This window comes from Amblyomma americanum, chromosome 3 (assembly GCF_052857255.1).
Source record: "Amblyomma americanum isolate KBUSLIRL-KWMA chromosome 3, ASM5285725v1, whole genome shotgun sequence".
Classification (NCBI taxonomy): Eukaryota; Metazoa; Arthropoda; class Arachnida; order Ixodida; family Ixodidae; genus Amblyomma; species Amblyomma americanum.
Genome location: NC_135499.1, coordinates 162,130,486 through 162,144,853, shown reverse-complemented (window position 1 = coordinate 162,144,853; position 14,368 = coordinate 162,130,486). Strand labels below are relative to the sequence as shown.

General features: G+C 47.5%; 1 protein-coding gene across 2 annotated transcripts in view; it reads left to right on the top strand.

The window, feature by feature from the left end:
* LOC144125307 (potassium/sodium hyperpolarization-activated cyclic nucleotide-gated channel 2-like) overlaps window positions 1–14,368 on the top strand; it is a 47,720-nt gene that overhangs the window by 10,603 nt on the left and 22,749 nt on the right. Inside the window, exons 1-2 of one of the 2 annotated variants that reach the window (XM_077658571.1) lie at window positions 2,492–2,718; window positions 6,798–7,051. In XM_077658571.1, the coding sequence (XP_077514697.1) occupies window positions 2,702–2,718; window positions 6,798–7,051 (271 nt within the window). In that variant the 5' untranslated portion in view covers window positions 2,492–2,701. Of the gene's footprint in view, window positions 1–2,491; window positions 2,719–6,797; window positions 7,052–14,368 lie in introns of those variants that run through there. The other variant, XM_077658570.1, reaches the window with a different exon arrangement.

Genomic DNA, 14,368 nt, shown 5'->3' with positions numbered 1-14,368 from the left:
GGCTGGAAAGCTTTTACTTGCGGTTTTGCGAGACGCACAGGGAATAATAACTTTGGCTCTACCTTTGTATAGGTTTTAATTAGAAACACTTTTTTTGTTGCAGTTCATTCAGGACTGAATCGCCAGTTTAATAATAATAATAATTGGTTTTGGGGGAAAGGAAATGGCGCAGTATCTGTATCATATATCGTTGGACACTTGAACCGCGCCGTAAGGGAAGGGATAAAGGAGGGAGTGAAAGAAGAAGGGAAGAAAGAAGTGCTGTAGTGGAGGGCTCCGGAATAATTTCGACCACCTGGGGGTCTTTAACGTGCACTCACATCGCACAGCACACGGGCGCCTTAGCGTTTTTTCTCCATAAAAACGCAGCCGCCGCGGTCGGGTTCGAACCCGGGAACTCCGGATCAGTAGTCGAGCGCCCTAACCACTGAGCCACCGCGGCGGGTGAATCGCCAATTTGACGAAATGATATTTGAAAAATTGATATTAATCAAAAATATCGCGTTTTAAATATGGTATCACGCCTTAAAAACGTGAAAGAAAACCCATTTCAAGCTATGCAGGGAAACACCGAGAAATTTGAAGAAAAAAACTCAGTAGAAAGCTTGCTTCACTTCGGAAAATTAATGGCGCAACGAAATACTGGTTATATAACACGCACAGGAGCTGATAAATTCCACGGAATTACGTTGCCTGTCCTTAGAGATGCGGGACCAATGAAATGACTGTGGAACAATTGATGTAGTGGACGTACCACTGACGTCACGGGAACCGTCAGACATTCGTACAGCGATTCGCTATTTTAAGCGTCCGAATCCATCAGGGTAGGTTCCCAGACCTGCGTTTCTGCGCTGCATTGAAACAAATGAATGCCCCGAGGGAGTGGCCGCTGCTTATAGCTTTATCTGCTGCTAGTCTGGCGTTTCTTTGCTCGGAAAGGCAAACACTGAACATTTTCATGGGCGAGGAAATACCCACATTATCCTTATCGCTTAGTGAGGTTTTTCAAGCTGCACCATAGAGAGATAGATACACGTGCGCAATAACGGCTGCGGTCTTGTTCATACTTCCTCTTTTTTTTTTGCCCTTTCACCGAACAAAAACGGCCTCCCTGTGGCCGTCGGAGTCTTGGTATGTCGTAGCACGTAGGCCACGTGGTCGAGCTGGGCCCGGGAGTGATGGGGTGGACTGAGTCATGCTATGGGCTTCCACGGGGGCTATTTGTTGTGATGCGGTACGTGTATCGCGATTACTTTTCCGCCCCCTGGGACGAAGAGAAATCAGTTCTTTTTTGTCAGTGCTGTTATTTGCACGTGGTGTGAAGCCTCTTCACGGGCTCCTGTTCTGCACTGCCAGCCATAGGAACAAGGCAGCATACCTTTCTCAGATTCGTAGCGTTCTATGCGCGGAGTCGTTTACCAACTCGTTGTGAGAGTTTTGCTGAGGCAAGAGAATACCATACCTTTCGCCATCAGTTAGTAATGACCCATATCAGAGCTCGACAGAAGCGTCTCAGGTCTCGAACTGTGAGCAAAAACAGGCATGTTTATACTCCCAGTGTAGTCAGATCAATGACGTCTCAGCGCACGGCATTGCACGCGATTGCCGACGACCCACTTTCGTTGACGGTTCCATTGTGGTTGAGCCTACCGGCAAGGACACAAGTCTGTTTATGGAGGTCTTCCGTACAATGGAAGAGGCCAGACATGTGCTAGCCAAGCTTCGGCGTAGCGTACAACGATAAAAAGATTACCTACCCACGCGCTAGTCGAAACTTAGGTCTCTTCCATGCCATTGTTTGTGGGTGCTTTTTGCTGTTTTGTATGCCTCCAGTTGGTGTTTTGACACGTGGTGGCACGTCTGTCTTGTTTTCCGGTTGATTTTCAACTCACAGTCGCCGCCTGTCCCTTCTGTCCTTTCCATTGTTCCATCCTGACCTTCGCTGCGTGTTTATTTTTTTTCTGACTGAAGGCTTACAGATCTGTCCGCTTAGTAGTTCGGCCGTTAGATTTTTGTTGTTCATAAGAAGGCAACAATATGAGCGAAATAACTATTGGTATAAACAGAAGTCAATAAAATGGAGTTTTTCCGTATTAAAGATGTAAAAGAAACATATACACATGTATATGTTTTACAGCCTCTCTTGCTTTTTTTAATATAGGCATTTTCATGTGACTCCACAAATTTTTTAGCTCGTGGACACTAGAAAACAGGAAAATTTTATTTCCTGGGACGCAACGGAGCCCACGAAATAGGACACGCGCCAACAAGGAAGGAACGCAGGAACAGGACATGAGAAGTGTCTGGGGGCCGCCTTTAAGCCATTTTGCGCCGCAGAGCATCACGTGGCCTCCCGTGTGACGTATACGTCCATGGTCTTAGATAAGCGCCTGCCTTGTCACTCTCTGTGCTCGTGTTTTACTCGCAGCATTTTACGCGTCCATTCCGAACCGGCCGTGCTTATCAGGACGTGGCGGGAAGCGCTTCCCTCAGGCAGAGAGAGTGCGAGCTTGTTTTATGTCTTCCTTTATAAGTGGCCGGTACGCCGTGACAGTCCCAGACACGCCGCTAAGATCAGGAGTCGTGCTGTCGAGACGAGATGTAGTGGCTTGCCGAAGCATCGCCGTATGCCAACGGTGTCTGTCGTAAGGCTCACAGCGAAGGCGTACAGCGTCGTCGGCACCTTGAACAGCGCAGGATCATGGCCATTGTGTCAGGGTAAGCCATGGGCGCCGGAAGCTTGTTGGACAACAATGGACTCGCGTGTGCCCGAGATTCGCCATGATGTGTGTCAATGGCAGTCAAATGGCATAGATGCAAACTTTGTTGCTGGAGAGATTGCAGTCTGTGATTGGTCGGATCCTTGCCTATGGTCTATTTGGTTTTCGTGTGGGATTGGCCAGTGATCTGACGTTTGGCAATCGCGAGTCTTAAGTATGTGTTTAGCTGCGTGAATCTGCCGTATTTCTAGAGCCGAAACTTTCCCTGAATTCCTTCTGTCTTTCATCATTGGTGGCTGCTGCGTGTGACGCCATGACTGACAGCTAAACGAGCACTCTCAGTGGCCGGCTTTGGCTTCGAAAGCACGGCTGACCAATGACAACGAAGGAAAACAATGAACCGCGAAAAGAGACTATAGAAAACTGCCCCTGTTCTCATTTCACCCAGATGGCGATGAAGCTGGTATTTAGAGTGCAGATGCAATGCATGCCAGATATACAATATACTATTTTATTGCTGTTCTTCGAAGGAGAAAATCTTAAAAAAGCGTCTACTTCTGATACCCACTTTGGATTTTTTTTTACTTTTTGTCACGATAAATCAGTAATGCAAATATTGTAACCACATCGATGTCCCGCGATAATAGAGTATTTGCATCTAAGTTTTCTTGCATTGTATTCATTGTATATCCATGTCATGCTGCGGCATCGTTAGGTTACAGGACACCAAACGGCCGTGAATACGTATTTTGTGCGCATACATTTTTCCCCTTAATAAGCCTTAAGCCTTCCTCATGCGCATGGCAATTCCCTCATTTGCAGGACGCTTAATCATCTAAACCGGTTCTGTGACTACCCATTGACGCCGTCTTAAACAATCCGGCGGACTAACGGTCCACACTTGTAGACGTCTTTCAATTGTCGCGCCACCAGGGATAGAGAAGTACACCGTGCGAGCGGGCTCAAAAGTTGCTCGGTGCCACGACAGCTAACGCTACAGAGCATAGACGGTGCTTGGATAGCTCACAAACATTCTCTTTCCATAATGCTCGGATTTCGAGGCACTTTCGCGAGCGAAAAGAATGCACATATTCGTTTCCGGAGTCATCGCCTGCCGACGGAGGAGGGCACTCGTGTTACACTGGGATTGCTTACTCGCGTGAGGCTTTTCTTCCACTTGAAAGGGTGAGAAATAACCGAAAATCGGTACAAATCCTTTAACAAGCTGGATTATCTGCTTACTGAAAAAAATCAGTTGTGTCACGCTACCACCCCGCTCATGCTTCGCGAATTCGTTGTGGGGAGAGTCAGGTGTAGGCGGATCAGATTAGGGAAGTTGGTGGAGGTATAGGGGGGTTGCAGCTGGAGGAATACAGGGCAATTGGACACCAATGGGGGAGGACTTTGTTCTAGACTGGTCACCGTTAGGATAATGATGATGTGGAGAACCCATTCCGTGCAGCAATGCAACGCGTTTTTCCCGGTATCACCGACTATAGGGACCGTCGTAATGAACGTTTACCACTGCACATTGTATGCGTCTTCGGCAGCTTAGGCCACTTAAAGCTTTCCTAAATACGATCTTCCGCTGCCAAACTCCTCGATCAGAGCATGTGATTGGAAGATTTTGCAAAAATACGCTCCGCATGACGTTTAGGGAGAACATGACAATGAGGTGGGAGTGCGATCGAAGGCGAAGTTTGTGTGTACAATATGAACAAATAAATAAAGATCCGCTAATCAAAATCTGAGACATAGTTCAGTGCTTAAAGTCTGGCTCCATTACAGGGGGGGTCTCTAGTGATTCAAGCTCAGGTGGAGAGGGAAATAAAGAGGGAGAGAGAGAAATTGGCTGGCAGCCTGTTTTACTCATCGTTTTAGACTAATGGGTGATATAATTATAGTGCATAAAGAGCTGCATACATAGACAATGAAAATAAGCAAAATATAGTGCAAACTAGAAACTAATCTCAGGGAGGAGGGAAAAAGAAAGAAAGAAAAAGTATTCTAAACGGCTCAGAGCCGTTTGGATTTGGAAAGGCTGGAAGCTTTCTTTAATCGTGAAGATTGCCAGCGGGAGACTTTGCACTGTGTTTCCCCATTGTTATTGGGTAGCCTTGGAGCTGAGTGGCCAGCTCTGGACTGACTCGTGGTGTGAGGTCGCGGGTTTCTATTTTTCATGCAGCCTTTGTGTAGTGCTGCCGACCTTTTATTTTTCTCCGTCTCAGGTTTTATAAAACATATTGATGATTTTTACTAAAAATGCCGGTTAATTTTTTTAAACGATAGAGAAGAAATGTTTGAGCCACCACTGACAAGAAAAATTAAAAAATGGTTGCCTGCTTTAGTATTATAGCGCGGGGAGTCGCAGATCCTTTGTCAGTACTGGTGGGGGGCTCCGAGAACCCTTGAGACGCTCCTAACTTTAAGCACTGAATGAATTTACTGCGAAGCCTAATATCTTGAGTAGTGAAACCGAGAGTTAGGGCTTTAGGAAATCATGCGTACGCAATGTACAGCCGCATTTGCGCTGAGTGATCTTTGTATCTTGTTGAAACATTTGAGCGCAATGGCAAATTCACAAGGCAGAACACTTTTTCTGATGAATTCTGTCTTACGCTACGTTTTAATGCGTACTCAAGTACGAACTAATTACACAAGCCACTGAAAAGGATGTACGCGGAATTTTCTGCGCCAGGTGTACAATGACAGCGATTGCACCAACACACTCACACAGCCGCGCATGTGCATAAAAATGCACATCAAAGGAAGCAAAGAATTAAAGAAATAAATGTCGGGAGCATTCTTTTGCGGTTGCGTAGAGCCGCAGCCCACTTGTTCAATTCCTGTCAGTCCGGTATGCCAGGCCCGCGCCGGCGTTTTCTTTCTTTTTGTTTTCTGACAATGAGATAAGGCGCAATTACAGCTACACGCGCCAGGAAAGAATAAAACAGAGATTGTCAGACTGCGTGTCTGCGCGCTTTGCTAATCTGCACGCCGCAAAGGAAACGGAAATTGTAAATGCGAAGTTACACCGCGACTGGCAATGTTTCAGCGGGGTTACGGGCACGTGTGGAATGTTCTCCACATTTCTGTCAATATTCTCGTGCCGAAGTGATTGGACTGGAAAGCGTTTATTGTCAGCACTGAGCCCTAGTGGGCACTATACTAGATGGCTTCGAGCCCATGGCTCTCGGCGACCTCGTGAGCCCACTCAGTGGTCCGGACTTGCGTCAACAGGTCTGAGCTGGCCAGTATAGCCTCCCACCGCTCTAGACAAGGCACTGGTAGTAGGTCCGCCGGTGGCGGCGCCTTTTTGCAGCTCCATAGAATGTGATCGTATCCGAAGTGAAACTTCTTTACGAGTTGATGTCAGGGTCTTCGTTGCTAAGCGGCACTAGAGCACGTATACACAACACGTGTAACAGTAGAAAGGACAACAGCAGTGCTATGGCGCGCATTCAAGTCTGCACGACCCCTAACTGCATTGCCCAATGGGTACTTAATGGTGTAGTAAACAATAATGATTATGTTGATGATAAGGATAAAGACGGCTATGATGGTGGCAGTCTATCAGAAATATTGCCTGCTGATCATGCAGCCTCTGAGGCAGGCTTTAGGAATAACTGAATAACTGAGTTGATTAGGTGACAGGGGGAAAGATGCTGCAGCTGTACCACCGAACCAAACTTACCGCATTCAACGTTCCGAAAGTGAATTATAGCGAAGACCTACAACAGTTCCTTTCTTGCATTGCGGGATAGCTACACGGAAGGTGCTGTTGAGGAACCACATCCAGCAGAGCATGGACAGCGGGAAAGCAGGGGACGTTGAGGTGTATCAACGCATGTAGTTCACTTTCCAAGCAAAAAAAAAAGTGCGCGAGAAGATAAGGAGATTGAGGTGTATCAACGCAGTACCTTACACGTCTCTCAAGTTGAAGTGTCACACTGGGAGGCAATCATTTGCATCCAGCAATACAGGACAGGAGCCACATCCGGGCCACGGCGGCGAGGCTAAGAGGATGCGGAGGTTTGCCAACGCTCACCTGTCCTGCGCGTCGCGTTGCACGTGCAGGAAGCTGGGAGTCTCGCTGACGGGCAAAACGCCGCCTCGCTCATCGTCCCCGCGGCGGTCGGGCCAGCCGGGAACCGGCGGCCGCTTCGAGGGCGCCCTACATTGCAGCTGCGGCGACGGCGACGACGGCGGGTGCATCGCTGAGCCCGAGGCGAGCACGTACCGCAAGCGCCTCATGACCTTCGACATCGACGACCCGCTGCACAGGGACTTCCTGAAGGTCGTCCAGGACCGCACCTCCGCCGTCGTTGTCGGTGAGCTGAGCGTTCGTCGCGGGAAACGGGAGACTGAGGTGACTCAAAGTCTGGGTGCAGCTAGAGAACCGTACTGCTTTAGACTGTGGACAGTAACAAAAACCTTTACGCTCTATTATGTACAATTAAAAATGTATTAAAATTATACTGAAAAGTTGAGCTAAAGGTCTAGGGCACCAAATAGGTTTGGCTTCGATACCGTCGTGGCAGTTTTTTCTCGGCGTTTCCCCTTCGGAGCAGCCGAGTCTTTTGGCCGGAGGACGTTTTTGAAAAGTGGTAAACCGTTGGGTTTCCGTAGACGTTGGAATAGAGTGCGGCGTGTGTAAGGCAGGGATGATTTCAGGTCTTTTTGAGAAGGATATCTTAGACTGGAGGAAGCATGGACGATGATGATGACGACGAAGACAATGAAAGCGTAACAGGTACGAGGGTAGAAAGTTTTCCACCCCACATAGCAGCAGGCCTGCTGTGTAGGAAGGGCAGAACTGTGCAATAAGCACGCAGAGAACGAGATGCAAGGAGAAAAGATGGCAGGAAGGTTCAGCCAGGCATGCGTCCGCTTGGTCATCGAACACGTGGAAAATGGGCATAAAGGGAGCGAAAGGCAAATAGGCGAGAGCAGGAAATTCACGCACGTTGGGTGCATAGTACACTGACGGTCTTTTTAGACAAGTGCCTTCAAATGCTGAATAAGTGACCCGATGGATTTCCTGCCAATGAAAGAAAAAACACGGAGTCAGGATATAGGCTTCGGTAATCGTTGAGTGTCCAGTTTCGTGGCTGGCTAAGACAGCGAAGGGTAAAGCGCTCAGTGCTTCCTTCGTATATACAGAGACTGCTCGTTAAGTTTTCTTTAAACTACAAACAACGCACAAGTGTGGCATCGCAACGGGGTTGAATATGTATAGACTAGAGTAAGCGCAGGTAGTGGTCACTTGACGCTGAGTCATAGGGACGCTTCAACTTCGCTGTAAAGAGCTAGACAGATAGACAGAGGAAATGAAAGGCAGGGAGGTTACTCGGGCTAAGCTCGGTTGGCTGCCCTACACGTGGGGAGGCGGTTGGAGGAAGCGAAAGGATAAGAGAAAAGAAATTAAATGCGAGTGCAGACCGCGGCACCGAGCGCGATCACGTTGTTCTTCAGTCCTAAACAAAGCTCAGGAAGCCTGCAGTAAGTCTTCAAACAGATTCCCAAGCCAGTGTGAGGAGCACCTTGAAGACTTTCCTATAGATGAAGGTATAAGTGAAAGTACACCTGCGTGTATACACGCATTAAACTAAATCAAGGTAATCATAAGGGATGTATTTATCCTTTCTTTTTCAATTCGTGGTGTTTATCAATGGGAAAATTAAAGTGGAATTGCTTTAGTTACCTCATACGTACGAAGAATTACAAGAAGGTTGCAGACAATTTGCGGAGTTGGGGTTTAGTGTTTCTATAGAAGCGATCGTGATAATCCATGCAAGTATACAAACTTCTCTTGCAACTTGCGCTCCTGAAAAGGAGATGCAGACCGACGAGATGTGAGGCTGGCGTGCAAAAAGTAAGCGCTGCTTACGGAACAACTGTAATTTTCAATTTAAAATGCAGTTTTACACAAATTTTGGTCCACAACAAAGAAAACAGCGCACATTGCAAATGAAATGAAATCAAATCAAATGAAATCATTTATTTTTCAGAGTAAGTAAGTACAGGACAACGATCTGAGTGGTCCCTTGGAGTAAATACCTGTCATCAATCCAGTTAAACCAATCTGTCACATGAAACAGGCCGTATAGAGAAGACAACTTGCGACTAAAATACGTGATTTTCCAACTACAAGCTCATTAGTACGGGTGACATTGATTTGACCAAGATATATCACGTAACCGCTCTAGCTTCAAGTAGGCTAGTGGTAATCTTTTCGTCAAATTTAAATTAATCCAGTAAGTCTTAGCAATCCAAGCTACACTTGCTCAAGAAGAATATTTCGAACAGTGGCGATGTATTCACCGAAGCTCGCCGAAATCTTGAAATTCTTCGGCGCAATCAAATAGCAATGCATCCCCGATGTCTGCTCATAATCCTGCCACACTCGACACCGCATTGTAATAGTGCATCCAAAAATAGCGTGTGTATTGCCAGAAACGTTACCCATGTGCACGCAGTCGTAAGACGACTGCCCACATCCAGTGTGTGCGCCCGAGGTTTTCTTCTTTTATGTGCGAAAAAAAAAGGAGGACACCACGTCTTGCACCACGTTTTAGATTCAGCTGTACTCTTCTGCGTGCAGGATCATACGCGCGATAGTTTAAATGACGCTTGAGACGCGTGATTTTTGCGATCTTTGACCCATCTGAATTAACAGATTTTTCAAAGCCATCATTTCGAAGCAAGCTCAAGCTGAAACCAGCGATTGCCGTTACGTGAGTCGCTCCCTGCCTGTCACTCTTTCTTTGCTTTCTCTAAATCCTCCTTTCCATTCTCGGTAACCTACAGTCGTAACCCCTACATCATCCCACACTGTGCATCACGAGAAAGCCGCTTTCAGTCGGACGCGCAAAAGTGCTCGGCACACTCTTGTTGGCGCCTTATCTCTGCCGCTTTCCGAGCGAGGACGACGACCTGCCTGCTTGGGCCTAGTACTCTGTCTATCTAAGAACGTCGTATGCGAAAGAATTCTTCAGAAACAATGAAATGCACTGCAAAATATTTCTATTGCTTTTTGGTTAGAAAGGTGTTGACTAATCATTTTGGCTGGGAGATAATATGACCAAGTACAAGAATAGACAACATGCTACCCTAACCTGGGTCGAACCCGGTGTCCCGGAAGTCCCCAGTAACTTAATTTTCGGTGCTACGGTCGCGAACTATCTGAGGTATACAAAACACGCAGGAAATTCAGGAACAGGCTGGACTAGGAGCACTCCTATACCTCCGACAAGAAAATGGCGATAATAGTTAACCGGATATGAGTACAGGAAAGGCGCCGTAACCGTCTAGCTATAGGTGGACACCTCAACCGCGCCGTGAGAGAAGGGAGGAAGGTACAAATTAAAGAAGCAAGAGAGAAAGGGTAATGGTAATGGCAGTCTCCGGATTAATTTTAGCCGCCTGGGGCTCCACTGACATCAAAGAGCACACGAGCGTCTTTTGCATTTCGTCTGCGTCAAAACGCGGCCGCCGCGGCCGGGATTCGATCACGGGACGTCGGGCTCAGCAGACGAACACCGAAACTACTGAGCCACCGCGGTGGGTAAAAGAATTTGCTGTCTGTATGGCCAATGATCGGAATCAATTTTGTTGTCAGCCTATTTGTTTATTTTTATTTCGTTAATTAAGGAGTACATAATATATTTCCGCATACTTAGTTCGCTGCAGCAAATGAATCCAGTTGTTAGCGCTTGTGCCCACGTTCTCATCTTCGAGTGCGCTCCGTTTATCACTCTCGAAACTCTCACTCATGCAACATGTGAGTAGGCTACTTTTTTTTTCTTAATCCGAAGACTTGCCGTGTGGCATAGTTATAGGCTGGAAATTAGCTGAAGTAAGTTGTGGAGCCTACTCCCTTCTAGAAGCCTTAGCAGGATCCAGCTCTTAGCGTTGTCCGTTAGCCACAAGCCTCCCTTGGAGCTGCATGTCCAACTTCCAATAATCGTCCTGCGTTCCTGGGCAAGTCCACAAAAAGGTGGCGAAGATCCACCTCAGTGGCCGGCGTGGAACACTTGGAACATGTGCTGAGCTCTGCATCTTCTTGAGAGCCCCATCAGCATGTCACCGACGGGGTAAGAGCCGAATCAGCCCTTATCCTTCTAAGAGATGTCTCCTCCAATCTCGTTAAGTTTTGAGAGAGGGGGTAAGTGCACGGGAAATCAAAGCACTTGTACTTCTCCTTATAGAGGATGAAAGGATGGGTCGTCTACTTACTTCATTCATCAACCTGAGCCTAAATCTCGCGGTGCACCGTTGTTTTTATATTTCACTTCCATCGAAATATTGACTCAGCGGTCGGCATCCAACCAGCCAACTCGCGCTCAGTAGCCGTTGGCCCTAGAAAAGACAAAGAACCCACGCGGGGTGTGACCGGTGAAAATGACTGAGTTACTAAGCGACACATGGGCTATATATAGGAGAGACCTCGAGGTGGAGAACTCTGGATTAATTTAGACCCCGTGGGATTCTTTAAAGTGCGCTGACACCACACAACACACGGGCGTTTTTGCATTTCGTCTCCATGAAAACGCGACCGCGACGGCCGGGATTCGATCTCGCGATCTTCGGGCCAGTATAGCCGAACGCCAAAGGCAGTGACCCATTGCGGTGCGGAGTACATCTTTTTATTCTGCAGTATGTTTAGCGCTGTGTTCTTGAAGATGCGAAGCCATCAACCACTGGCGTCAAACCTCTGGAGTTCACGTCTGACGTCGTCAGCCCATAGTACGGCGATACGTGCTGCGAGAGAGGAAGTCGTCGTTCTCAGTATAAGCAGTGGCAGTCTTTCGTTTATAATGAGAGCTCTTCGCGGTGGCCAACGCAGTATAGAACCAGACCAGACGGCCATCAACTTTTCACTCTGCACAATGAACAGGCTTGAAAAAAGGAGGGTTGGCGGTGGCACAGCCCCTACCAGAGAGAACCAGGCCTGCACGAGAAAACTAATTTGCCCTTATTATTTCTCGCTATAAATTTGCATAGTTGCTGCCTGGAAATAGTATTTTTGTATATCCTGAATAGCTTTTTCTTCGGTTATGAAAAGAATGAAAAGAATGCACGATATTCAGGAAATCCGAGGCACGCGAATGAGTTTCTTTGCTGCATAAGCTTTTCGGCTGTAAGGAGAGCATCCGACATTCAAGAAATTCGAAGCATGCGCTCTAGATATGAACACTGCCAGCTTTAGGCTTTCCGCAACCGTTGCCATGGAGTGCCCAGATACCGTCTCTATCAGCGCGCGCCCCGGCGGCCGGCGTAATCTTGAGCACCTACGGCGTTTAGACAGATAAGGGGCTCACTTTTTAGTGTCTTAGCCAAATAACCCGTAGAAAGGCGCGCGAATATCAACGGCGGTAAGCGTAGAGTAGGCATACATAATATCGTGTCCTTGAAAAGGCAGGTGGTACGTGACAGTCTGGTGAAACCGATGAGCGGGCCCTCGGTTATCAACTTCGAAACCTTGTAACAAGAACACATGAAGAAAAGGTATTAGCAGAGTACTTTGGTAGCTTTCATTGAGTATGAAACCTTCCCCAAAGCTTCATATAAGGACAGAAAAAGCCATTGCGAGGCGCCAGCGTCGTGTGGAGCAAGCAGATGACCTGTCACGGAGAGACCACTAAAAATATAGAGGATTTGGTTCAGCAGTAGTGCCACAAAGAAATAGTGACACCACAGAGCCTGTGGCGACTTCTAAGTATTCTCGTCGAATTTGCTTTTTAGTGTCTTAGCCAAATAACCCGGAGAAAGGCACGCGAATAGCAACGGCGGTAAGCGTAGAGTAGGCATACATAATATCGTGTCCTTGAAAAGGCAGGTGGTACGTGACAGTCTGGTGAAACCTATGAGCGGGCCCTGGGTTATCAACTTCGGAACCTTGTAACAAGAACACATGAAGAAAAGGTATTAGCAGAGTACTTTGGTAGCTTTCATTGAGTATTAAACCTCCCCCGAAGCTTCATATAAGGACAGAAAAAGCAACTGTGAGGCGCCAGCGTCGTATGGAGGGCAGCATGCAGATGACCTGTCACGGAGAGACCACTAAAAATATAGAGGATTTGGTTCAGCAGTAGTGCCACAAAGAAATAGTGACACCACAGAGCCTGTGGCGACTTCGAAGTATTCTCGTCGAATTTGCTCACATTCAGGCTGCTTTTGTAGTATATTGACAGTAGCCACCAAGCTCGAACCCCCTTCGTTTTGGAACTGATTAAGTGACAGCGGTAGCTGGTCACTCTAGGGCCAGCAAGGAAAACATCCAGCGAACTCCAGCGACCATCCTGGAAAGGCGAATGCATACATAGCTTAGCAGGCTGGTCGTCAAAGCTGCCATTAGAGCGTGGATGCGACCTCAGTGAGATACTCGCGCCGCAACGAACCGCCACACGTTGTGCAAGCACGCCCATGACACCAACATTGCCGTGAAACAGGGCCGGTGCATACATGCTGATTACGGGATGGATATTGCCAAAAGGACGGCAGAAACATTGCAAGAACGCGTAGGATGATGCCGCGTCCGGAAGCCGGAAGCGGGTGATACTGTACTTCGTGATTTCTCGCGCCTGACACAATTAAACGCAGTTAAGGAAAGTGGGGCAAAGTACACGACTTCGTTACCACGAGGCACAAGACGCATGGCACGTTTTATGGCGTATTTACCTTTTTTTACTCGTTTATAATCCGCTCTTAACTGATTCACACAACCCACCGAAGTTGTGTGGGTAAGAAAACGCGGCTTGCATGACTCATCGCTCGGCCATGTTCTGCATTAGTAATAAGCGGAGAAAGGTCAAGGATCAATTTCATATAACGGTTATTATGTAGTTGGACAAGATAAGACATGCAGATGGTGCGGTTCTGATCGAATTCGGCGGCTTGCGATACAATTGGATGACCAGGGACTCTATTTTATAAGGATACGATATCCATTTCATTTGACGTGACGTCAGCGTGACGTCAGCACCAGACTAAACAACAAGCGGCCAATCATGAAAATGGGTCCCCACGTCGATGATAGTCTTCGCCACTCGCCACACGCACCGGCTTACCATTGGCTGCCCATAAGCGTCATTGTGGTGTCCTTGAGCTGCGATTGTGGTGTACGCCCTCAAATAAAGGAAACGCCCAGGTTATCAAAATTACCGCAGAGCATTGCACTGCACTGCGGCGTCTTTCGCACGCCACGTGCAGCTTTGGCACGTAGAGATAGGTTTCTTTTCTTTATTATTATTATTATTTTCCCCACTTTATGCTGCGTATAGGGAATGACAGGATCCCCAGTTGTGAAGGAATCTCTGATTCGCTTTGCGACTGCGCTAGAGCTGTGGCACTCGAAAAAGCGTAATTACAAGGCTTAGCGGAACAGCATACCGGTAGGACGACACTTGTTAAGGGGCACTGCAGTAATGGATAACACTGAGGGATTCATGTACGGCTGTTCCAGCTGTCCTGCTATACATCTTTTATTTTTCGTCTGGCTCCTGTTGTTCGAAGGGCGTTTAATGGCCACGAACGTCCCGATGGGACGCCGGGTCCTGTTTTTTGATTCTGCTTACAAAGTACGATGGAACTTCGCAGCTGGTATACACCTCTAGGGTTTTTGTTTATTTCCTAGGGAGTAAATA